General features: G+C 45.0%; 1 protein-coding gene across 1 annotated transcript in view; it reads left to right on the top strand.

Moving 5' to 3' along the window:
- The window catches only part of LOC119461476 (homogentisate 1,2-dioxygenase), a 60,670-nt gene that overhangs the window by 8,151 nt on the left and 25,574 nt on the right, over positions 1 to 26,945 (top strand). Inside the window, exons 2-8 of the mRNA XM_037722804.2 lie at positions 5,953 to 6,024; positions 10,936 to 11,024; positions 16,774 to 16,882; positions 21,935 to 21,994; positions 22,760 to 22,851; positions 23,087 to 23,121; positions 23,246 to 23,325. Of these exons, the coding sequence (XP_037578732.1) occupies positions 5,953 to 6,024; positions 10,936 to 11,024; positions 16,774 to 16,882; positions 21,935 to 21,994; positions 22,760 to 22,851; positions 23,087 to 23,121; positions 23,246 to 23,325 (537 nt within the window). The remainder of the gene's footprint in view (positions 1 to 5,952; positions 6,025 to 10,935; positions 11,025 to 16,773; positions 16,883 to 21,934; positions 21,995 to 22,759; positions 22,852 to 23,086; positions 23,122 to 23,245; positions 23,326 to 26,945) is intronic.

A 26,945-nucleotide genomic window follows, 5' to 3' on the forward strand; every position in this document is an offset into this window, starting at 1 on the left:
AAGACAGACTGATATGCAAGTGGAGGTTATTCTGAATCAATCTGGTGCATGAGAAGCGGATGGTTGTTGTGCCGACGAAATATTTGCTGAACGAACACGTGGAGGAGGTCATCCTATGCACAGTAGTTACCAGTCGTTGAGTAAGCATGTCTCGCCTTATCCAGCCTGCGAATTCGTTGCTCTTTGCTTGGACGAAGCAATTATTTGGCCAATATCGACATGTTTGAATTCCTTCAAACATGACGGTGCCGTAGTATATTGCCCTTAGCTCCTTCAACGAGCCCCACGCACTATGCTACATCCATCTGAAGAAGTGGCGTTCCTCTTTTTTTTAATTTTTTTCCATTACTGTCACTGTCATGGTGCACCGGATAATGGTATGCTTTTCTTTGCTTCTCATTTACAAACCTCACGGTTGACCTGACATCCAGTTGGTGACAGCATTACACGAGTAAAATAACGTAAGAAGCATTTTGTTGCCAGACAGGCTCCACAAAACCTTCCATCTCACTTTATTTATTTATTTATTCATTTATTTATGTTTAGAAATTGGAAATATTTGATATTTGATTGGATATTGAAGGTCTGTTTTCGGGAATAAACGTATACGATAAAATAATTTCGCTATTCCCAACACATCTACAGAAAGCACTTGGGAATCAGAAACGTCCCCTTGACGTAGCGGCGCTCAGGTTTTGGCGGGAAATTCTAAAAACAGAAGTAGGGTATTTTATTTGCTACAGTATAATAATAAACAGTTTATATTGACGCTTTTCGCGGAGAAGTTTGCTCTAGAGGAACGAGATGGCGCTTTCGGCGGCGCGCCATACGTTGCCTCAGCGAATGCGCACGAATACGTAACCATATTACTGCTTCTGCCCTGCTACTGTGCGATCAGATGTCGGAAATGCAAACTGGGTGTTGGCTAATGCACTGTGCCCAATTCATGCTGCAAAATGCGTAACGATAAAGGGAAGAAGTGCGCGGTAGTTCGCTGCAAAAATAGTGATTCACCTATAAGGAATGGAATCAACGTGTGTCGCCGCTGCTGCATAAGGACTGCCTGTGTTGCCGGCCCTTCGCGATGCACAGCTTTCCTCGAGGATCAAAAAAGATAGTTCATCCGCCAACGCTGTATAGCTAACCTCCAAAGAAAGGAATTCAACTCCGGAACGTCGGCACTTAAGAGGGAGAGCCGCTCGTTACAAAAGGAAGTAGCGCCACTTAGTGGTATAGTAAGCTTCTCGCACGTTATCTGCACACATCCACGCCTACTCGCACGCAAACTTACGCCCACCCTATCGCCAACGTATCAATAATAAGTGAATGGGCGCACACTTGGAACCAATGCGCCGAAGCACGAGTGACGGCGACTACACCGACAAGACACGACTGTTGGAAGCTGAACGTTTCGCGACGATCCACAGAGTAAGCGAGGGACTAGCGATAATGCGTCTTCGCTACAAGCTACTGCAAAGTACCGAACATTTACATTCCAAGCTTTGTGCCGAGCACACCCGCGAGCGATTAGGCTGAAAATAAACAATCAGATAGTGGCCGCACCAAGGAACTTTACTGAGTCCAAAACATGACAAGCCGCTGCTTCGAAATGTTTGCCAAATAAAGACCGAAGAGCACACTGATCCTGAACACCAAGGTAATCCCGATTTAATTCATAAGCGGAAAGTTTGGACAGCTTGTAATACATTTCTAGCCCCGCTTTTAGTACAAGCACCGTATACGCTGCTCGCGCCGTTTGGACAAGGCGTAATGAACTCTGAATGCACTTACATGCCCTCTAAAGCTGTGGTCAAAGCTTCGTGTCGTGCACAAAGCCACCGTCTACGATGTGCGTCGAAACGGACGTTTGCTGCGGCGCACCAGCGTCACGCGCTTGCATTGCAAACGCGGAGGCAGCTGAGGCAAGTAATGGACGCGTCACCACGTGATCAAACATGGCAGCGCCCACGGGAGTGCCGCGAAAAGGGTCAATATTCTTTCATCCATTGAATGAAAACAGAACTTTAAAAGAATATCTTACCAGTCTAAACTAACTTATTGCTGCTTCTCATATTCCTTTTAGAGATATCCCTCCCATTCGGTGCTTTATTGCTCTAATCTCTTTCATTTATGGTTTGTCAAAACTTGCTGTTTAGATCGCTTCGCAGAAATGCTTTATTGTGTGTGTTGTTTCACCTGCGGGACCGCCAACCACACAAACTGCGAGTAATTATGTGCTAGCTGCCACTCTGTGACAGACACGCATGCTGTGCATGTCACAATCGGGAAGGTCAGTACGCGAGAAAACGTGGTTGGACACTTCTTGATGTTTGTGTAATAACCGCAGATGATAACCGCAGATAAGGCTACACTAGAGACGGCTATCCCAAACCTTGAAATGTCAAATTTCCCCACAAATATGCAAACATATGCCACGAACACATAAACTCACTAAGTTTGCAAAAAGCAATCATATAAATGTAAACAAGACCAAGAAAAAAAAACAACAAAAGAAAAACAAGAAAACAGGAGCTCATTTTATGCACCCCCGTTTAGTAGGAAAAGTTCATGTCCACTGTGCAATAAAAACAGTATTTACACGCAAGACACAAATTTCATAGTTCAAGTTATCCTGGAGTCAAACACTCAATTTACCTGGAGTGCATAAGAATATACAAATGAAATGAAGCTAATTATCGTCCTCTCTACAAGGAAATCTCGTAAGGCTGTCACAGCACATTTCTGCATAGCGGGGCATGTCCAAGGACCGACCGAGTATTATTGTAATGAAAAAAAAATCATGTTTCTGTTTCACGAATAAACGTTTCTTTCCCTCTCTCTCCCTCTCTGTTTCTGTTCGGCATATTGTGGACAGTCTATGCGAGAGCGTTCCACAGAAGCGTCTGGGGTGCCACAGTATACAGGGTGTTTCACTTAACTTGGGCCAAACTTCGGTCCACGTAGCTGGACCGAACCAAGGTAATGTTGTTTGCCGTCGCTTGGAGATACTCAGATAATGTTTTTGCATTCCGCCTAATTACATAACCAGTCCTTATTAATTAATCAACTTCTCAATTATTATAATTAGATGAAGAGCGTCTATGAGAAAATTGTTGAGCAACATGAAAAGCTCCCGATACAGCTTTCTGTTGCCTCAATACGGGTTACATAAAAACGTTATTCCGAGCAGTGAAAGATGCCCGCGAATACTCGCCCTGAGATCCCCCGCGGCCTGCACCGACGCTTAATTAACGGGCAATCTGCACATTCGCCGTATAAGATCAAGGTGCGTAAGGGACGTGCGGTGGTATGGGTATTGGTCACCCACAGTTTTGGTTCTAGCAGTAGCGAATATAGCACGTATAGCGCTGCGATCCAATGAGCATTGTGGTGTGATTCTCCTCGGAAAGCGCAACCATTTTATTTCGAGAGATAATGTGCCGCCTGTTACGACAGGCTTTATGATGGCTACCCGCGCACGCACACACAAAAACGATGTACAAGATTACGGATAAAATAAAAAGTAGAACCATCTGCGCGCGCGGCAAATTAACGTTTGATTTTTATTACCCTTAGACGTCACGGTCATTATATGAAGCCTCTATGGCAGAGGGTTCTGCTTCTGTATTCTGTAATCTATATTCGTTGTCCTGTAATCTTTTTTTATGCGCTATGGCACATTGTCGATGATGTTGACACGTCACATCTCTATCTCTATCTCTCTGTATAATCTTACTTTAAGTTTTGTCCCATGTTTGTTCGTACATACTTCGCCGTGTGCGAAAAAAGAATCCTTAGTTGGAAGTCGGCGCTTGTCCTGGTGTTCTTTTCGTCCGTTGTCCGTACGCACTGTCAAGCATCGTAATCATGCCAAACCAGATCATGCCAGTAATTTGATTTGAGCGGAATAAGCGCATAGGAACAGGACTGCAAGAAAGGGATCGACAGACAACGGCGCTGTCCCTTTTAAAATCATGTCCCTTTGTGCTGTTTCTGCTCAAGTAATGAACCAACCGGAGCAAATGCGCATACACGCTTCTGTAGAAATTTGATGCTGCAGCTGCATGCACATCCTCATGAGGCTGCGAACCATAGTAAGTTGCAAGACCCGTGACAACTATACTCACTATATATGTCAGCCACAACAGACAGCTAGACAATCGGAAGTGCCCGCATTAACTATCTCTGGAAAATGCCAAAACGTAAATGCTTTGAAAATAAAGTTGGTCTCTGCAAAATGCAAACCCTGCATGGAACGAAACGATTAGGACCCGCAACTCTAACAAGTTGCGGCGCATATGCACGATAGCGTCGGATTGCACTTTAAAAGAGAGACAGAGAAAGAATGGCGCTAGGCGCTTGCTTCGTTCGTGTAGGTAGCAAGGAAAATTTCTCTCCTGCTCGGACAGCTACGGAAACTGCCGCTAACAACGTTGCGATGGGGAATGAAACACACGGCCCTTTGATGGTACCGCCATGTACTCGGAAATTTGATATATTCTACGTCTACACATCGGCATAAAGCAATATATTTACCATTATAGTAATTAACTTCGTCGATGTTCAGTGGCTCGGTAAAGGGATCCATAATCGCTCTCTCTGATTACTTTATATCCGGGTTTTTTACCGTGTACGCTCGAAGCGGCCAACATGCACTCTATGATAGCAATACATAATCAACTATGCTACTACCGTGCATTGTTTGTTATTCTCACCCTCCTGTCCGTTCACTTCAAAGGCTATACCGTTTGATTGCGGTTAAGATGAAACGTTGAAAGGAAGGCTATAGAACCCACCGTGGTTGCTCAGTGGTTATGGTGTAGGGCTGTCGAGCACGAGGTCGCGGGATCGAATCCCGGCCACGGCGGCCGCATTTCGATAGGGGTGAAATGCAGAAAGCACCCGTGTACTTAGATTTAGATGCATGTTAAGGAACCCCAGGTGGTCCAAATTAATTCGGAGTCACCCACTACGGCGTGCCTGACATCAGATGGTGATGTTGGTGCGTAAAACCTCATATATTATTATTATTGTTATTAAGGAAGGCAACGCATTTTCAACCATTGTTGTTATCCAGTCCACTATAAAGACTGCAAGTGACGGTATCCTTTACGACAGCGGTGATGTAGCGAAACTCGCCGTGAGATCCGTTAACGGAAAACGATCGAGTGTAGCTTCGATAAAAGCAAACCCGCAAACCAATAGGCCCCACATTGATAGCATCGAATCAGAAATGGAAGTCGCGGTGCACGAGTGGAACTCTCGGTTCGAGGAACTCTGCTCAAATGAAACGAGCCCACTTTGATGAATAATGACGAACATTGCTCCTGCTGCTGCGAAGCGTGCTTTTTTTCCCTTCATGTAATCGTTTCTGCACATTTTCGCCAAGATGATTCACTCTGACTATGGTGAGTTGAAGCAAAATCTCGCAGTCACTTGTTTGTACGCTGATAGTGATGTAGTACATACAGCGCCGGTTTCCAGATATGCGCCGCCAAACTTGAGGTAAAAATGCACTGTGCCACTTTCTTTCTTTTCACAACGCCCCCCTCCCCCCCCCCTCCTGGCTCTCCCCCTCCCCCCCTCCTTCCTGGAGATGCTCCCCCTGGCTTCTCAGTCAACTTGCTGGGGAGCCATGTCGGATTGCACTGGCAACGAACATCTCATTCAAATCTGGCGTAGTTCCATGCGGATTTTGCATGCGGTTAAGGAATTTTCGCTAATTAGTTGTATGTTCAGTTCGATTTCGCGTGCAAGCAATGCCCGCCTCTTCGAGTAAATAACGCAGCTGAAAGACTGAATTTGTGCCACCTGCCACAGGCGATAAAAAAAATTATGGTCAAAAAAGAAGAAAGAAAGAAAGAAACAAACAAACAACAAATGGAACCACCGTGTATGCAGACAGACTATTGAGCTTAACTGAATTGCACTGACCGGTTGATTCGTTTTCAGTACCTGACGGGTTTCGGCAGCGAGTTCGCGTCCGAGGACCCAAGGTGCCCCGGATCGCTCCCAGAAGGACAGGTAAGAAACGTTTGATTGTTTTACTATATATATATATATATATATATATATATATATATATATATATATATATATATATATATCACATTTTTCTTCGCTGTGTTGGCGCACATTTAAAAGATTGGCGTCTCCAAAGGAGTGATGACATTTCGAGGACGTTGCGAAACTGTTTGTCAATTAAGTGTTCCGAATGTTGTCTGCTTCAATAATCAATGTTTAGAGCGGGGCCTGAGGGTAATGCCTCGCTCCGTACATGCTCCGTACCTGGTTCCCATGAATAAAATTCAAAGTGAAATTAACCACTAGATGTTGGGGCAACAGACGTGCTACTTTTTTTTACAAGTTGGTATTAGCTTGATTCACCGAGCTAGATGTCCCGAAGCAATAATATTCTTCTTTCTGATTCCGTATTGCATGCGATGGATGGAGAGTGATTAACGGTGCCAGAACAAGAAATTCCTGACATTCCGTGTTCTACCACTGTTATTCGCTTCAAGCCTCGACCTTCCTCTGAATCTCTCCCTTGTTTTGGATCTAAAGTTTGGCCACGGAAAGGGTCGGCTATGCCAAAATTTTAGCTTGAATTAAGAAAAGCAAAAAAAAAGATAACGAGAACACAAAACACTCTCAAAATTCTATAACAAAATAGCAAAACAATGATAAAGCAAGTCCGTGGTTCACGGAGAACGATAGATATCGATAAAAATAGGCTGTAGGACTACAAGAACAGTGCGCAACCGGTAATAAAATGCCATACTTTGATCGGGCTATGTGAGACACGCTGCAGTGAAAGGTTCTAAATATATTTCGATTACATACTTGGCGTTCTTTAACGTGCATCCAAAGCACAGCGTTCTTGCATCCCGTCCCCATCTGAATGGGGTCATCGTCACGACCGGGTATCGATCCCGTGTCCTCGTGCTCGGTACCAGAACGCCATAGTCACTGAGCAACCGAGGCAGTTTGTGTTTTTTATTTTTTATTGTTTATTTAAGGAGGCACTTAAGGGGGCATCTAGCAAAGATGTATTATGTAGAAATGGTACAAGCCCGCATCGCGCAGAAGCTTCTAAAGTGAAAGTCCGCTTGAAAGGTTTGCTTGAAAGAGGGTTTTGCATGTTGGGTTTGGGGGGGGGGGGGATTTCTTGTTGCAACAAATAGATAAGACAACAGCTAGCATAAAACAGAAAGTAAAAAAAAAGAAAGAGTGACAATACGGCGGAAGTGAACACTTAACATTAAAAAAGATTATTAAAAAAAAGAAAAACAATAACGTTATTGAGACTGGTAAAAGGCGACTGGGGTGTTGGTGGCGTAAAAAGGTAGGAAACAGAAGGGAAAATACATTACATTTTTAGGGCTATAAATAAAAAAAATGAATGGTTGGTTTGTTAAAAAAACACACGTTATGGGAGACTAAAGATAAAAAACACGTTGAGCTGTGTTAGTAAATTGGATATTTATCAGTCTATCATACCACAATAAAATCGCACGTTTAGTTTCTTTTCACAAGCTATTCCATCATTCAACGCTCCGCAACGATCTCATTTTTCAGTCACAAGACGTATCGCCTTGATTTGACTTCCGTTATAAGGTTGGTCTCGAATCATCATCGTCATCATCAGCCTATATTTATGTCCACTGCAGGACGAAGGCCTCTCCCTGCGATCTCCAATTACCCCTGTCCTACGCTAGCTGATTCCAACTTGCGCCTGTAATTTTCCTGACTTCATCACTCCACCTAGTTGTCTGCCGTTCTCGACTGCGCTTCCCTTGACTCGGTATCCATTCTGTAACTCTAATGGTCCACCGGTTATCCAGCCTACGCATTACATGGCCTGCCCAGCTCCATTTTTTTTCCGCTTAACGTCAACTAGAATATTGGTTATCCCCGTTTGTTCCCTGATCCACACCGCTCTCATCCTGTCTTTTAACGTTAGGCCTAACATTTCTCGTTCCATCGCTCTTTGTGCGGTACTTAACTTGTTCTCGAGCTTCTTTGCTAACCTCCAAGTTTCTGCCCCATATGTTAGCGCCGGTAGAATGCAATGATTGTAGACTTTTCTTTTCAACGACAGCGGCAAGCTCCCAGTCAGAATTTGGCAATGCCTGCCGTATGCACTCCAACCCAATTTTATTCTTCTGTAAATATCTCTCTCATGATCAGGGTCCCCTGTGGGTAATTGCCCGAGATAAACGTACTCCTTTACAGACTCTAGAGGCTGACTGGCGTTCCTGAATTCTTGTTCCCTTGCCAGGCTATTGAACATTATATTTGTTTCAGGCATATTAATCTTCAATCCCACTCAAAGTTTCTCGGCTAAGGTCCTGAATCATTCGCTGTAATTCGTGTTCATTCGAATGTCACACAAAAATTTTTTTCAGTCATTTTTTTTTCTTCGTGCATCCACGGAACAGAACCATCTTCCTGTTGACATCGTATCCATTCACGATAACCAAAGATTCCGAGCAGCTTTAGCTAACCTTGTGTAATCGAAGTCTTTTTTTTTCTTTTTTGCTGTATGTTTGTAACCTAAGTGCATTTTGTATTTACCACTTTACTATCTTAGCTTGCTACCAATTTCTCATGATGTTGTAAACCCTAGCTAAAACTGTAGAATCAAAAGCCTTTGTACTTGAACGTTCTAACTAACTGCTTTTATTTATTTTTATTTTTCGTTTTCTGTAACCAACTCCCCTCTTCAATGACTTTGGCCTTGAGTGTAATAATAAATTTATAAAAGAAAATGCAATAAAAACCATTTTAATCGTGAGAGGACGCCTGCTAAACCAAAAAAAAGAACGCAAGAGGGCGTGGCGACCCCACCTTGAAGTTCACGCAATACTCACCATGACGTCACTGGTTTTGACGGTGTCTGCTTCGGCCTACTCATGTTTTTTTATTTTTTGCTTTTTAACACGAAAGTGTTTTTATGCCGGGGTCCACCAAGACTTCACTGACGTATTTCCGTCACGGAAATACGTCAGCTTACAATGTACACGAACATAATACTAAGAAAGAAACCATAAGAAAAAGTTCCACAAACATGCAAAATTTGGAAATCGAACCCACGACCTCTCGGTCCGCGACGATAGATCGCCGAGCGTTTAACCCATTGCGCCACTAACGCATTTGCAGAGAGCTACACAGACGCGCCTTATATATCTAACACTCCTCCGTGTACCCGCGCTCTTGCTCGGGGCGGTGCCGCCGCCTACGAGCAGAAAAGAGAAGTACTGCATTATGACACTAACGCGCACCGACAGTGAACGCTTCGGTGGTCTCAGCACTACGACGCCTCGATGCCAGCATTCGAAGGGACGCTGGCATCAAGAAGCACTACCAACGCCACCTAGGTGGCGTTCACCGTACTCAGCACAGCGGAGCGTGGCCTCCGCAATTAGCTCTGAAAATGTTTCTGAAGTTGATCGCGGAGGCTGCAATTACGACGCGCTGTACGCGCTGATTTGACTCGGTGACGATTCAGTTACGTGCTTTGTCTTGCGCGTTGTATTAGTGTGTCAGTTACGTGCTTCGTCTTTCGCGTTGTGCTAGCGTGTGCAGCGTAGTGCAGCTTCCATATGCACGACGGTTGCTCATGGTCATCGACGTTGGTAGTCGTGATGGAGGAGACGTGCCACCAGGCGTCAGCGTGGGTGCATCAACGCCTAAGGGCGCTTTAGCCACAAAACACCAATAGACATTATATATCAATGTGCAATAAACATTACACTACTTCTGTGAAGACACGTTTCACTTTCGTGTTCTATACCGATTCCTATATAAGAGGGATCAACCACATTTTGTAAGGCTATTGTGACTACGTATTTCTTAACTTGTAGAAATGCATTGGCCATTGGCTGCGGTTATAAAATGACGCCTAACATTTCTCGATGAACTGCTCACCGCGAGCCGATGATTAGAAGAACGTAGTTTTGTTTTCGCGTTCCTTTCTTCTTTTGCTTTTCATGTAATATCGACTTCACGACGACGTCGAGTATAGTGATCCCGCCTATTAGTAGCTAACGCTGCTAAAAATAAAGGTAAGAAATAAAAAATAACGAAACGAAACATATATGGATCCGTGGACGTGTTGTGAAAAAGCAGCCGGCCTATAGTTAGGTAGCAAGTGTGCCTATCCGATGAGTATGTAGTAAATGAACTGTTTCAGCTGAAACGTCTAGGAGGAAAAAGCGAGGCGCACGGCGTCTTACCGCGCAGCTGGCGGCCGCCGAGAGCACGTGCTGTTGAATAGACTACGCAGCAAGCTCTTTGGCACCCGAGCGTCGATCTTTCTTTTTTTTTGTTTTTTTTGCAACGTCATATATGTTGTTGTCCTTGTGCTCCCTGCACAAAGCAACGCGGTGGTCTATCAGTTGTGCAGCCGCAAGCAGAACTCGGTGGGGTGGTTTGGAGAAGACCACCGTCAGTTGCATATATATATATATATATATATATATATATATATATATATATATATATATATACCTCTACCATGTGATAGGCCTCCTGCACTGCACACACACACACGCACTTTTTTTCCACTCCTCATGCTGACGCATGCATTCAAAACGATGGACAGAGGCAGATTAAGTTTAATGAAAGAGCTGTTGGTCAGCATTGAATCAATACGAACTCGCCAAGCTTTCATTTCTATAACGCACCTAACAAGTTTGCAAGGCATCATGGTGATGATACGTTATCGAGGGGCGGTTATGCATGTATACATAACGGGCCTTGAATGTAGCCGGCAAGTATATAGTTGTAACAGCGGGCGCTGTAAAATGAATCTCGAGCAGTCCGCTATACGGTGTCCCTTAAATGTGTCGCTTGGGAACGCTCAATGCGAACTGTTATCGTCACTACACCAGTTCAACTATACATCGTGCCGTTTCCTCTTCTACTCTGCAGAATAACCCGCAAGTGTGTCCTTACGGTCTGTACGCGGAGCAGCTGTCCGGCACTGCCTTCACGGCTCCCAGGGAGACCAACAAGAGAAGGTGAGAGGCGATATAGTATAAGTTGCGCTTACACGAACCCGATAAGGTCGTGTCGAGTCAGTTTGTCGGGTCGCGTCGACTTGTCGGTCGAGTCCAGAAAGTTGCTCTCGCTGGTGAAGATCTTGCGACCAGCCAAAGGGTCTTGCGTCAATGCTTTCAATGTTGTATTTTGATTCTGTAAACTTTTGTAAACATAGCTAGAAAATGAATATATACTATAAAGATGTCTCACCACTACACGCGTAGAACTAGCCACAATAAGCAGTTTAGACCCCTTGTAGCGTGTTGCATTGCATTAAAGTTCCTTATTATTTCCGCTAAACACCTGTGGAGATTAAGATTGTGTATATTGGGCTTATTGACAAGTTCAGTGCTAAATAGAGTCATATTCCAACTGACGGTCTTGTATCTTGTACTTATAGTAATTTCACGTTTTCTGGTTCTTTATCACTATCACTGAAATGGCTGAATATCTGATTTTGTTTGTTTGTTAGTTGGTTAGTTAGCTTTTGTTTGTTTCTTTATTTGCGTATTTGACATCGGTATGAAAATAAACAAATTTGGCGAAATAGTGCTTCGTACTGTAAGCCTGGGGCATGTGTGCCTGGGAACCCTCAAAACCATGCTTGTGACTTTCGCGAAGAAGAAACATTTCTTGTGCTGTGATCTTGTGAACGTTAAAGCGTAAAATTTCCTAAGCCAACTACTTTGTTTCTACTAAACTTTAACCAAAAGATCTCAACCGCGGTAGACGCCACTATCGCATATTGAACGACCTGAGAAAAACGTATTCTGGTCCCCCAACCGTGTCTATAATATCAGCAGCGCTTTCTGTGATCGGCGTTATTTCTGAGCTGTCAATATAACGGTCTCGACGGTATAGGCGTTGACGAAAGCTCTTGTTTTATTATCTTTCGGTATTCGAGACCGCGGCTTCCAGCACCCTGTGACTTGATTACCTTGAGAAAAGCATATCGACGTTGAGCTGGGACACTGTCTACTTCTCGTATCGGTATTTAAAAAGAAAAAGAAAGGAAGAAAGAAAGGGCCAGCGATCATTCCTATCCTTGTTTTTTTTTCCCTGTTTTTAGTTGGTCATAAAGGACGCGCTTGTTTGCCTTCCGTACAGTTTGTTTGTGGGCGTGCGTGTGTATTTCTGCATGCGTCTTTTTATTTTAGTATCCTAAGAGCCATATATAGTGGGTATCTCATGTGGGGGGGGAGGGGGGGGGGTGAATCTACACATTAGAATACATAAAAAAATACAAGCGCATAAAAGAGATAATATTACACAGTAGTGAACGGAACATCAAAGCTGTTGGCGCTTGTTCTGCATGTATAATGCGCTGCGTTACAAAAACTGGGAGGAGGATAAGGCCGTACATTATAGGGGTGGCGCTTGGTTGTAGCGAGTTCGTTGATCGCAGGGCATAAGCAGGCAAATGAGTTGTTCAGGGGAAAAGAAACGCGCAGGTCTCCTAAGTACTTCTTTACTGCAATGCACACATCACGGATGCTAACGGCTTTGCGCAAAAGGCCATTCAAGCACAGAATGGATGCACAATGCTGCTGGGGCACGCTAAGCTGAGTGCGCCCGCTCTTTCTTACAAGAGTTACTACATGGGGAGCATATAACGGAAATCCATTTCTTACAAGCATAAGGATCCCTCTGGCCTTGCGCACAAGACGGACCAAGCGTAGATTGCATGTGCACTGCCGCTGCCATTAGTGCGTCCGCTGCTTCTATATAGAGGACAGCTGTAAGGCGGACCAAACGTACTGCCCAGTATAAAGCACTTGTGGGTTTGGCAGCGCTGGTGAAAAGAACGGTACGGCGTAGCCGTTTAATAACCTTTCTAGCGCTTTTTTTTCTTTCAGTAACGTTTAGTAAGCGCAGAAAACTTGGATAAAGCAGTTAGACCGCTTGTTATGACTTTCTTTTTGTTTTCTGTCTCTTCCCTACTTTTTAGACATTTTTTTTTTGCAACGCGCTGTATGCAAGAAAGTCGACTAAATATGGTAGGGAACGTTGTACTAAACTTTCTAGGGCGCGTTGCTTCATTAATTAGTTTGCAGATGCTTTACACTTCGCCAAAGCTTTTTTGCTGCTCCTGGGAAGCAGGGTTTTCGGGGGTGCATATACTGTATGAATATTTCAAACGTCGTAGACTCATTACCGCGTCTCACGACGACTAGGAAGCGAGATCCGAACGCGTGTCGAACCGTTCAGAGCCTGAAAGGTTCAGTGGTTACTAAAGTGGAATATGAGCTCGATTGGTAGATTACACTTATTAAAACCCGCCACAGTGGTTTAGCGGATATATGGTGTTGCGCTGCTAAGCACGAGGTCGCGGGATCGAATCCCGTCCACGGCGGCCGCATTTCGATGGGGGCGAAATGCAAAAACGTCCGTGCCCCGTGTATTGGGGGCACGTTAAAGATCTCCTGGCGGTCAAAATTATTCCAAGGCCCCCTACTACGACGCGCCTCATAAATCGTAGTCCTCGCACGTAAAACCCCAGAATTCAAAACACTTATTAAATACCGAGTATGTTACTTTTTCCTAGCTGTTCTTTTTTAAATTTTTTCCTTCAGAAAGGAAGTAAAAAAAAAAAAAGTCAGGGATTGTGACAGCACATACAAGGCTGTCAAAATTCGTGCCATCATGGAGCTCGAGAATGCATTCTCGGGGCTCGTTAAGTGTTTTTCGGTAAAGTGATCGACAGCTAGCGGTCGAACAATGAATGTGGCTGCGTTAGGCCAACGTTTTTTTTTTTTTGGCAAGTTGACTTGACAAATCCTCTTGTCGTAAAGTTGTGGATCACTTCAAGCCTCCATCTTCGTGCTGACCCTTTATCTTGCCCAAGTTTCTCAAGTCTAGAAGAATTAATTGTTGGACTATAGTTGGTTTTCCATAATTGAGCAAGTAACTTAGCCAAATAAAAAACGCAGACTATGTCTTTGTCTGCCTTTCTTGTGTCTGTGTTTTCTTTTATTGCGTTAAGTTACTTGCTCAGTTAATTTCTCAATAAATAAGGATTATGTTGCTTTTGGAGGTACGGGCAGACTAAACGTTATAACGCACTTTTTAAAGCTTTTAATGGGAAAATACTGGCCCATAGAGAGTACAAAAATGGTACGGAATCAGCTTGCTTCTTTAGCGCCCTCTTCAACGGCACCAAATAAATTCTTTTGTGCTAGTATTTGTAAATTAGTCAGCGGTATGGGCGCTTTTAATGTACGCTGTTGATTACATACGTCATTAAATACCGCGAGTGTCCCACTTTGCTAAAGTGACGTCAAGCAAAAGAAAATGTCGTTGGTATGTCCGTGTAAGGCACATTATGAATAGCGTTTTTTTTAATTTTATCTTTTAATTATTTTTTGTCGTATATCACGAGCCCAAACCGCTCGATGTATAAGTTTTCAAGAGGGACCTCGTATAGCGCGTATGCGCTTGGCGCTTTCGCCGTGAGTGTGTGCGAAAACACCAAAACAAAAACACGCAAACAAAAAGAAACAGGTGCGTCGAGTTCGACACGCGCGACCAAGCAGCCGCGCTTGGATTGAGTTATACAGCGACATGGCTGTGGTGAGAGAGAAACAAGGCGTTCATAGAGGGCGGGTGGGGGCAATGTACCCCAGGCGTCGTTATTTTCACCGCAGGAAAGTACTCGCGGGGAGCGACGCGAATCCGACGTAACACATGCTGCAGATATGATTCACTGCAGCCATCGAGCGTTCTATTTCATGCGCATTCGATCACCATGGCGTATAACAACGGTCACCTCATTGAGGGACGCTGTATAGTTCTTGAGCCACAGTTCAGTGCAGGCAGCAATGCGTGCGCATAATATTTGCGCCTCCTTTCGGGGCAGCTCGGATTTTTAAACAGCGCGATCCAGCACGAGGAGAGAAGGAGAAAGAGCTCGCACTCCCGTTACAGAATCATCACAATTGCCTTCTCGCGTTATAGGCGCACCAAAACCACGATCTGTTTATGAGGCACGCCATAGCGCGTCTGTGTGTGTGGAAGGAAGGGGGGGGGAGGGACTTCGAATTTATTTTGACCATGCGAGGAGGATCTTTAAACGGGAACACTTGAATCTAAGTGTACACTTAGATCTAACTGTACACGAGCGTTCTTGCATTTCGAATCCCCATCAATATGCGGTCGCCGCGGCTGGGGTCGAACCCGGAACCTCAAGTTTAGCAGCGCAATGCCATTTCCACTCATCTGCCGCGGCGTGTCTGTTATGGAATAATCGAGGAAACAGCTATACCTTATTACTTCGGAATTCAGCACTCGATTGTTTATTGTTTTTCTTGCGGTCCTAATAGTTTCGAACAACAATACGGCAGCTTACTTATAGAATCGAATCTTGTTTACATTCGGTGGTTAGTTTTCTTCTGCAATATTGTCATCAAATACTGTGGGCTGGTGCTCAAACTCTTGCGGTGCTTATATTACCGGTAATACGGAATGTTCCGCTCCTAGCACCCCGTGAGGTCTTTGGATCAGACTAGCAGAATAATAATAATAATAATAATAATAATAATAATAATAATAATAATAATAATAATAATAATAATAATAATAATAATAATAATAATAATAATAATAATAATAATAATAATAATAATAATAATAAATAGTTCATTTCCACAAGAAAAGTTGTACAATGTGTGGGGGAAAAAGGAGGAAAAGGGGGGGGGGGACTTCGAAAGAGGCGGACTGAAGGCAACTCGCAATCAATCAACCACAAATGAGTTTGGTTGATTGACTTGAGGAATTATTTATTTAATTAGTGGTTCACGAGACCAACTGACTGACTTATTTTACTGCATTTTATATTTCTTGTTTGCAACAACTTGGTGGGAATGGTCTGGCACAGCTTACGTCTTCTCGGTTTTACGACGTGAACGTAGCGATGTGCTCTTGGAGTGAAAGTTCACCACATGATCACCACTCCATTTTTGCTTCTGTCCTAACGTGGACGTCGAGGTTAGGGAATCCAGCCCGCGACCTTGGGGTCAACGTGTATACAGGGTGATCGTTTTTTAGTTTCAGAGAATTTTTTGAAAATATTATGTTGCAGATAACAGTACTATAGTCCTTGAGCTGGATTATTCAGAGGTGGACATTACTTCCACGAGAAATCGAAACACATATTCGAATAATTAACAAAATTCAGTAAGTGTATTTTGAATTAATCACTTTACGGCACATATTGCAATTGCAAAATGTATCCAATTGGAATTAATTTACAGAATGACTCCAATTTGGAGATACGCGCCATCAAAGTTGTCCTAAAAGTGCAATGCTGTTCCGATTACTGTTTTAACAACACGCTCTTTTATGCATTGATGCACAAAAATAACTGGAACGCCCATGTATTTCCTTCCAAATTTGGAGAAAAAATACCTCGGAACTGATGTCATCCTGAGAATTCACTTCAAGTGTATCGTCTTGCGAGCTCACCGGCTATACAGTTCGTAAATTGAAATATTTGCAGTAAAGTAATTAATTAAGCAATTATTTCGTGCTTTTTTTAATTGGTTGAATATGTGTTTCGATTTCTCGTGCTAGTAATGTCCGCCTCTTCCAATAATCCAGCTCAAGGACAAGAATTATGCTATCTGCAACAGGTGGTTCGTAAAAATTCCGTAAAACTTAAAATTGATCACCCTGTATATAGGACACAGTTATGGAAGCGTGATCCCGCTAATGCTTTGCACTTCCTTGCAGTTGGCTGTACCGTATCAGGCCATCGGTGCAACACGCACCATTCACCAAGTACAATGGGAACAAGAACCTCACCGCCGACTGGAACTCCAACCACCCGAATCCTAACCAGGTGCGTTAAAAAATGTGTATGCTTATATATATATATATATATATATATATATATATATATATATATATAGCATATCCTCTTGAGACCCGAACACAATTGTGGCACATAATCGCTATTAAAGGTAGCCTTTATTGTCTACTGTACTGTAATGAACTTGAAAAACAATTTTTAAAATTGAAATACCACGGTTAAGTGCCAAGAGCTGCGTCCCCATGTACGTGAAAAAAAACTAAAAATATCTCCATCAACTCCTCATGTTTGCTATGGTAAAAAATTGCGAGGACTCTTAAGCTTCACTTTTAAGAGTGGAACGTGATAGCATTCAAAGATCCCTGACCGCTTCTCACGCTTCTCGACAACTGCAGCTTAGGCAACCGTATAACTGTTACCGGAAAACACTGGCCGCGAACGCTATGCACGAAGGCGAGCTTTCTGGTAGAAACGCGGCCTCTTGCGTGAGGCGATCCTGGAGATATTGCACAGCCGCGCCAAAAAAATTGCATAATTTTCAGGTTTCCGTTTTTGTTTCGTACTTTTAATATTTCAGTCTGAGAAGATTTAACATAAAAGGCATGCGCTGTGAGTGTTTTGTTTCACGACATTTGTTCGTGGATCGTGATTCTCAAAATACCGAGGAGTAGCTTTGCCAAGAATGCAAGACAAGGTATGAGCCACATTAATGATTGAATGGTGTGGCATACCTAAATATATTTGGAGGGCCTGCGTGGTTGGGGATGATTTTTCTCGGCCGTGGGCGCCAAAGCCGACGCCTATGCCGGATTTTCTGCGACACGGGGCCCTAAACGCTGTCACGTTAAAACTGCTTTTCATTGCTTAAACAGCGAGATGATGATGGAAGTACGTGTAGTGCATTGCCATGTTGCGGCCGCTTCTGATATTTTCACACAATCTCAGCGATTTCGAAACACCTCAAGGTCGCTTTCCGCCGTCTGGGGTGACACAGACGTCTAGATCAACTTAGTGTCAAATTTCTCGAAAGCGAATTACAAGAAAAGGTGTAAACCACTTCTTTAGACAGTTACACATGCACCGTACTTCATATCAATATTTTGTAGAGATACGCGAATATCAAAATTTTCTAATACGAATCGAATACGAATGCTTAGCTTGAATATCGAACCGAATATTGAATAATGTTATGACCATGCATTTATTAGCCAATTGGGTTAATTTGATTTGTTGCAACATTGCAATTACTTTGTCAATATTGTCATTACTATAGTAAGCCATGTAATGCTAAAACATTGTGTATTTGGCAAATGTTAACTTGGACAATTTAGTGATTCCCACTAGCCGTCCTCGCGAACATAAGTCTCATCAAATGCACGTAAATTCGGAGGCATTTGACTCAGTGCTAGCCGTCACTCATCTCACTTGCTGTCAAACAATAAGCTCAGAATTAAGGGTGTCGGTGCAAAAAAAAAATGGAGGACGCTTAAGCTTCGCCTTTAAGAGTGGAACGCGATAGCAAAGATTCCCGAATGCTTGTCAGGCTTCCCGGCTACTGCAGCTTCTTTTCTCCGCCTTCGCCTCAGCGCGCCACTGCTGTTTTACGCTGCTGAGGAGGCGAGCGCCATCTGAATGGGGTTTTTGAAAGTAACCTAGCCGGGCGCGCCGCTATATGAATGGTAGAAATGCCGGAAAAGGGGTTTGTATTTGATTTTCCTCGTAACAGAATTATTTTTTCTCGTATATTTTAATTACAATCCGACGCTGTTATGTCTATAGGTTGTGGTTAAGTCGTACTTTACGATTATCCTGAGGGATTTTACTTTGAGAAATTGAATTTGTTCAATAAAGCCTCTGCGCCACGCGGAGGGCCCGCGTGGTCGGGGTGGTTCGGGATGATTTTCTCAGCCGCGGACGCCGTCACCGACGCCGACGCCGGATTTTTTGCGACAGGGGGCCCTTAACGCTATGGCGTTAAAACAAAGAAAGAAAGAAAGAAAGAAAGAAAGAAAGAAAGAAAAAGTGCGCCCTCGCTGTCCGCAAACCCTTGCTCCTTGCAACTGAAACGTTGGCTTTCCCGCAATTTTTAGACGTTCAGTGGATAAGTGTGCTTTACAGGCAAAATTTTGGGAGCAGTCCGAAATCACAAGATTGAGCACAAAATCGCCCCATTGTTCTTAGATTAGGTGGAAACAAATGCTAAGAACCGTGTTTACTCTCGCCCAGCCGGCAATATATTCTATTTGATTCGATTATTCGTATACAACGTAGTATTCGAACCACGTCTATTTTTTAATCGAATACTAACAATAAAAATATAACATTCGATAATAATCGAAGTTTTCTAATATTGGCACACCCCTAATATTTCGCGTAATCAATTCCAAGTGAATTAAAAGAAAGTTGAAGGCACTGTGCAATGTATTGTACTAGAGGTCTTAGGCGGCTATATATGTATAACACGTCCCATCACCAAGTGATGGGCCATGTGATCTGCTTTTTTCAGAATCCCTGGTCGGTAGCCACAGGGACCGTAAAGACATATTTTGTGCATGTAACCGTCGCGTCATATCTGTCGCTATAAATTAACTCATACGCGCGCAAAAGATAATGATGGGGGTGGGACGCTAGGAGCGTAGCTGCGTGCCACGTGTTATCCGGAGCAGCTAAATTCGACATTTCACGGTCGGACCAGAAGCTTCCGAAACGTTGCTACACCTCGTGTTGCAACGTTGCTGCACCACGACGTATACGCTTTCGGGTATACGCTATGCGGATGCTTCATCCAAAATGAATATAAGGCCCTTTTTTCGCGGCGAGGAGGAACCTAGCTTCGAACCAGTCCAATTTCGCTGCCCAACCGCTTTCCTGTTCGCAGTGGTATGTGCGGACTGTCATGCACCCTAGCGGTAACTTTGCAGCGGTATAGTTGTATACTATGGCAAATTACTGGGATTCTCACACGTTTCGTGAGTAATTAATGTGATGACAGGCGACCGAAGGTCCAAAGCTACATATGCGCTGTTTTCGGCTGCAAAAATAACTTTCAGACACTGAAGATACTGTAGTTGCTTAGTGGCTTCGGCATTACGCGGCTTAGCACGAGGTTGCGGGCTCTAATTCAATCCGCGGCGGCCGAATTTCGATGGAGGCGAAATGCAAAAACGCCCGTGTGCCGTGTATTGGGTGCACGTTAAAGAATCCCACGTGGTCAAAATTAATCCGGAGTCTCACACTACGGCGTGCCTTATAATCGTACCGTGATTTTGGCGCGTAAAATGCCAGAAATTACTATTATTATTGCATAGTCAATTGGGGTGTCCGTTTCAGCTATTTCAGCTGGCAGTGCACTCATCGATTTGCCGACGTGCATGATCCAATTCGGCACGAGTTCACAGTTCTGTTGCGTTAACTTGTTTAAAGTGCAGGCGTCGTCTGCTATCGTTCTTGAAAAATCGCTTGTGCATGCGTTCGAGAACACGGACGGACAGAAGGAAACACGACACTGCGGTGTTTCGCGTTTGCATCCACGTGTCCGTGTTCTTGAACGCCGCATAAGTGCTTAACAAGTCAACACTCCGGTTGTAATATTACGCTTACATGCAGCACTTATTTCCCCAGCGCATGGTATTGTGCGCCTAAAATGAGTTTTGTCAAAATACAGGTGTGAATACGGAAGAGATATCTGTTCTTGCGTCGCGCTAACTGCAACGTGGCTTTCCAGAAATCCGCATGCTTCTTATAGTACTAAGCGACCACAGGGCAGTTCTCTGCAGCAATTTGCATGTCAGAGCGGATGCCCGGCTAAGCGAAACCATTTGTGAAATATCTCGCGCCAGACGAATCTATCCAAAGCGAAATTATTGCTTTTTATTATTTTTGTTATTATTATTATTATTATTATTATTATTATTATTATTATTATTATTATTATTATTATTATTATTATTATTATTATTATTTTATTATTATTACGGCTCTTCTCGTACAGCCAAACGCTGCTATAGCCAGTTGCATATACCAGCATGTCGGCGTTGCCCGGCCTGACGATAGATGGTGCCACCTGGCTAATACGGCGCGCCCTCAGGAAAATTGTTAATATACTGGCGGCCTCAATCTATAGCACTTCCATCGGGTGAAAAATGGAACCGAGAGAAAAACAGGCGGCAGAAAAATATCGCCACTTTAGTGCAACTCATAAGTCTATGATTAAATTGAACAGGCCGAAGGAACATCGATAACAGATCATGTCTCCCCCCTCCTCTTCTTTTGTTCTTGTTCTGCCGCGCTGCTGAAGTATAGGTGAGACCGAACATGCGAAATTTCGTAAGCAGGCTTTCCGACGTACCTAACGTGTCCTAACCAAAATGGCTGCAAGTGGAGGCACGCGTTTTGACAACTTGGACGGTGCGGGGAGCGGAGGGTGGCAGGTATGACGTCACAAACCCGTATGTTGACACCTTGATTAGGTTCTAGCTTGAGGCCCGCCATTTTTTGTTAGGTCAAACGAGCTGTGTGGAGAAGTGCGCTTGCATCTAGGTATTGCATATCTTCTACTGCTTTTCGTCCATTTACTTTTAGCGTAATTCCAAAGTGGCCTAAAAGCGTGACGGATTTGGGCTAGTCGGTGACTTTCCATATAGTGGTTGGGCTCAATGCGAATGCAGGACACAGGGCACAAATGTACATGGCGAGGAAAAGATTTGTCATTGTCGCTTCTCCTCATTGCGTCTACCTGTGTCGCGTGTCTTGCATTTGCGTTGTGTACCCGAGCGCCATCCAAACTGGCGTTGTTTCAATTATACTAAGGCATCTTTAATAGCGTATCAAGACAGGGACTAAGGAAAGAGCACGAAACCACGCTTTGTTTCAAATGTTTAAATGTTTCCTTCATCAGTACCTGTCTTTTTACGCTAGTAATAATGTCTTAATAGGCTCGTTACCAACTAGACAAACTGTCTGCCTTAACTAAGTCATATCAATCATGTGCTATGGTTTCCCGCTTGCCGTGGAAAGCCACGTGTCGTGCTTCTCGTCGTGACAAGAACATTATGGTGCTGGTTCTGTTGTCCTATGTTTCAGCTGCGATGGAAGCCCTTCAGCATTCCAGAGCAAGGGAAGGCGTCCGTCGACTTTGTTGACGTAAGTTGCGAAACAAGCTTACGCTCATTATTGCATTTTTATTCTTAAAAATATAAATGATAGGTAAACTGCTCAGTGCATCTTTGTACAGTCACCAAATGGCACCCCAACTTGTCACCTCAACGTAAAATATGACTTTGCAATGTTAAGCAACACAAGACATTTAGGTTCCTTTTCTTTTTGTGGAGTGTGAAGCCGATAAATGGCATACAAAAAATCATAATATTAAGCAAAACAAAAGCATCCTAGAAGAGAAGGGAAAAACAAAACAGAAGAAGCTTAAATAAAACATGAGTGTTCACTGTATGACCCAAATGAACTCTGAACGCTGCAATTCAATGTATTTCGTCGTATTCAGTGTAAATGCATATAGTGACATGTTTTTGATGTTTTCACTTCACTTATTCATTGATTCTTTATTGGTTTATCACAATACACGCGGTGGGAGGCGAAGGGGAAAGCGATTCAAGGATGGCTTGAGGGAGCCCTTCGCCCCCGTACTGGCAAAGACAGCAGCAGAGGCACAAACCTCTTGTTTACATTGTCGTACACTTTGACAAACCATCACATTAAACAAAACATTGTCATACACTTGGCAGTGACGTTTAAGACTTTTGTCGCTTCGAAATTTAATTTTGTTCTTGAACTTATCGCGTGGACAGCGACATATTTTAATGATAACGTAACAAATGAACAGCGAATTTCCTTTTGTTGCCGACTGAAGACTTCTCCTTAGTGTACCGTTCAATCGATTCTTTTATCCAGGGTCTTAACACTGTGTGTGGAGCAGGTGACGCCAGGACCCGCCATGGGGTCGCCATTCATGTGTACTGCTGTAACATCTCCATGAAAGACAAGTAAGTCAAGAGGCAAGCTTATTGAGCTCAATTTATGATCATAGTGTGTTTCTGTTTTATTAGTACGCGAACTCATTGTCTAGTCGAATGCATTTTCAATTGTACATTGATCAGGAGGTCGAAGTAAGCATCAAACGCAAAACGCACTGGGATCTGAAAGGACTGCAGCTCTGAAAAGTACATTGGCGAAGCTTCTCACCTTTATTAAGTGATTTCTTTTCTTTCCTTCTTTCAGGGCATTGTACAACTCAGATGGAGACTTCCTAATAGGCAAGCTTTCAACCTCTTACTATCTTGTTTGATTTATATGCGCCGTCAAAACCCTGACCTTAACTGCGAAGTTAGGCAGTGCGGACGTGCGAGTGTTTTACTGTCTGTTCTTCGCGGCTTGCAGTTCCGCAGCAGGGCAACCTGAACATAGTTACCGAGTTCGGCAGGATGCACGTGAACCCGAACGAGATCTGCGTCATTCAGGTGGGCAACAAAGCTTTCGCTTGCTCGAATAGTGCTTTGTTGGTGCTAATTCTTGAAAAGTCTTTATAAGAAAAAAAAAGAAAAGACGAGAGAGACATACATTCGGTTGAACTTCACCCCATTGTGTTAAAGAACTGCAATCGGCTATCTGAGCGCGCGTTTGCTCAGTTCGGCGACTGCGCCTCTCTCGGTGTGCACAGTTCATGCTCCACGACTGTCTGCGACTGTGTCTTCGTTAGTTCGCGATAAATTACTGCTCTCTTTGCTTCATCATTTGTCTTTCTCTCTTTCCCTAGTCAGATAGCCTCCGCATTCTGTGGTCTGGCTTCTGGTCCCCTCCACCTCTACTAGAGACCTCCTTCACCGCCTTTCTGCATCTGCCAGCTGACGTTTGAATTCCCGTTGCGCTTACGTGCACGTAGTGCGGGCGTGTCGATAATGAAGAACGCCGCCAGCTGAACTCGCCGCCCCTCTCTCTTTTTACAGCGAATATGTTAAGGGCTCACATTTCTATCGTCGCGTCCGGAAATAGAAAAAAATTAGATCATCTCACCCTAAGGGCAACCATGGTGGGATGAGAAAGCATCACGGGGGGTGCGCATCGAGTTTCCGTTTCGTTTCACTTGGCAACACAACCCAATAAAAGTTAGAGTGAGAGAATGTATTGAGAAGAGAGGAGACGTTTGTACGGGGTGGTTGCGTCTTTATTTAGATATCGTACGTGATTCCTAGCGTCGGTGCGCGCGGTATCTTGAAGACGATGGCTTTGTGGTCGGTGAAGTGTAGCGTCAATGGGTCTTGCTGCAGAGGGTCGAGTTTGAAATTTGCGAAGACGAGGTCTATGCACGTTCCACTGATGGCGATGGTTGCGTTTACGTTCGGCTTCCCTGGCCCGAAGTTCGGGGTCCGATTGCCGACGCTGACGTTGACGTTCGGCTTCCCGAGCCGCAACACTACATTTGCTAGTAGGTACAGCGTTTGACCGCTGGCGCCACGCTGCGCCGCTCGCACGTACCGCGTTTCTAGGTGGTTCCGTTCACCGAGGGCGCTCGAACGCAATGATATGGTTTGCACGAATGCAACCCTTAGAAGCGTGGCTGTATGGCTGAGTGGTTACGGCGCTCGCTTCGGGATCTTGCGTACGCGGGTTCGAAACCCGCTTTGGCTACATTTTTTTAATATCACGCTTTTCCCTTTTTTTCCTCTCACTGTTTGCCAGCGCGGTCGCTTGAACCCCGGCGGCAGCCGTGGTGCCGGGCGCCGACGCGAAACGGCGGTCGTTGGGGTGTTGCGGAGCGCAGCGTAGCAACACCCCAAATAAAAAAATACTGCTCCAGTCAGGTAGACTGCTCCCTCCCTGATAGTGAGATTATATTTGGATCATCAAAACAGTGATGCGTTTATAATACCACCGATCCCATCAGCAGGCTAAGTCACCACCAGCCCAGCGTTTTCTCCGTCAACGCCTCCTCCGTTCCAACGGCGGCGGCTCGAAACATGGTACGCGCGAGCGGCGCAGCGTGGCGCCAGCGGTCAAACGCTGTACCTACTAGCACATGGAAATACGCTCCCGAGCCTTCCTCTGCTCCGCGGCGGTCGCGCTGCCGCTGCAACTAGCGCCGACGTTGACGCTGTTCATGGCGTTTCGCACATCGTTGCACAAACGCGCGCTTTATACTGCGCCGCGACACTTGCGCCGCCTACCGGCGTACCCTTAAAGAGAGAGAGAGAGAGAGAGTTATATGCAATGATTTGCTGCGCTGCACCTGTGGCAGAGAGGGGGAGAGCGCACACCTGCGTAGGAGAGGAGAATGAGGGAGAGTTGCGCATGCGCAGTATGGGTGCGGACGCCGCAGAACGGACAATGCCCCGAGCATAAGATGCTCTCGCATCTAAAAAATGTCACAGTTTCGCCCTAAGGGCGAAGCAATGAATGCGATAGCAACACAGCAATGTCATACGAAGTAAGGTGAGCGGCCTTGGTAGCAATATGAATTGTAGTAAACATGAGCTGATTAAGTAAGCAGGTGTGCTGCGGCGTAAGTAGACCGACATGAAGAGAGACTCGATGACCACGAGAAGGCGCGTGTGAAACGGTGGTGTTGATGAGAAGCGCTTACCGTGGGCAGCGCGTGCGAAGGGACACACCTGTAGGGCTGCACTGCCGATCTGGGCAGCATTGCATGTGTAGCGTGCGTTGGAAAATGTGGCCCGACTATTACTAACTGAATGAACAAGCGTGGTGTGAGCGCGCACAAACAAACATGAATAGATCACACTGAATGACTGCAGCCAACGACTGTCAAAACGCTGGCAGCGCAACGTACCTTCGCCCGCTGCGGTCTATCAACGGAAACTGAGCGGCATAAAGGTCAGAGCCGTGTGGAGATAAGAGACGGTGCGGTCGAACGAACGAAGAGCGCGGTTGTTGAAAGCGTAGAAGTGCGCCCCCCCCCCCCCCCCCCCCCCCCCCCCCATGCTCCCTCCGGCGCTGGCTTCCCGCTTCCTGGCTTGCGCGTGGGAGAGATAAGAGACTGTGCGGACGAGCGACGAGCGCGGTTGTTGGCAGAGAAGTGCCCCCCCCCCCCCCCCCCCTGCTCCCTCCGGCGCTGGCTTTCCGCTTCCTTGCTTGCGCGTGGGAGATTGAGTGCGTTCGCTCTCCGTGACAGCGCGCGTCCCCCCACGCTTCCGCTGGGGCATACGGCGCGCGGCGAAGATTTTATCTATACGGAACCTCACGGCGACGGCGACGGCGACGCCGACGGCAGAAATCCGGTTGAAGTGTCCATATAATTGCTATCGCAATAAAACTCTCATTGGCTGTATGCTGTATGTGCGAGTGAAAGCGCGCGAGGGCGAGGGACGCGCGCTTTCACGGGGAGGGAACGCACGGCGGACTGCAAACGCGATTTCCCAGTGGAAGGAGAGTGGTGGGCGAGGAGGGCATCGAGGCACCCTAGGCTGTGCGTGTGCGTGCCCGCTCTCCCACTGTGGCGCGCATGCGCGCAGCCCTGCCGGCCTCTGCTACCGACTCTCCCCTAACGGTGTCGACAACGGTGTTTAGCCGTTCGTCACGTAGCCAGCGTTTTGACAGTGGTTGTGTGCGGTCACACAAACAACGCGCACAAGTGTTGTCGACGGCGGCGGCGTTTTGCCCGCGTTCGCACCGAACGCGCGCGGCGTTAGTGATGTGTTTATGAAGAACGTGCCAACCTTTGCCGTACACCCTATGGCGGTGAACCGTAGCGTCCATAAGGCCACGGTCCCTGTGGTCACTAAATAAATGAAAACCACCGGATCATATATATTTATACAACTCATTATACAACTTCTTTAATAGTCCAAATAACCAATTACACCATCACATCGTAACAGTCATAATTGGAAATACGTAATTCCCACCATAGTACAGCTTCGCTGGTCTTTCATCTCCACCCCAGTGAAAGGGCTGACAGTTTTTTTTCTTCCTTCTCTCTTCGCTGTCGAGAAAAGAGTGAGGACTGCTTAAACGAACACTAATTGAAACAATAAATTGGTTTAGGCTGATAAAGTGTTTTTTCAAAACTATATTTTAATTATTATCATGGTGAATGTTGACTAGCAGAAGAAAAAAATCAACT

This window comes from Dermacentor silvarum, chromosome 8 (assembly GCF_013339745.2).
Source record: "Dermacentor silvarum isolate Dsil-2018 chromosome 8, BIME_Dsil_1.4, whole genome shotgun sequence".
NCBI classification, from domain to species: domain Eukaryota; kingdom Metazoa; phylum Arthropoda; class Arachnida; order Ixodida; family Ixodidae; genus Dermacentor; species Dermacentor silvarum.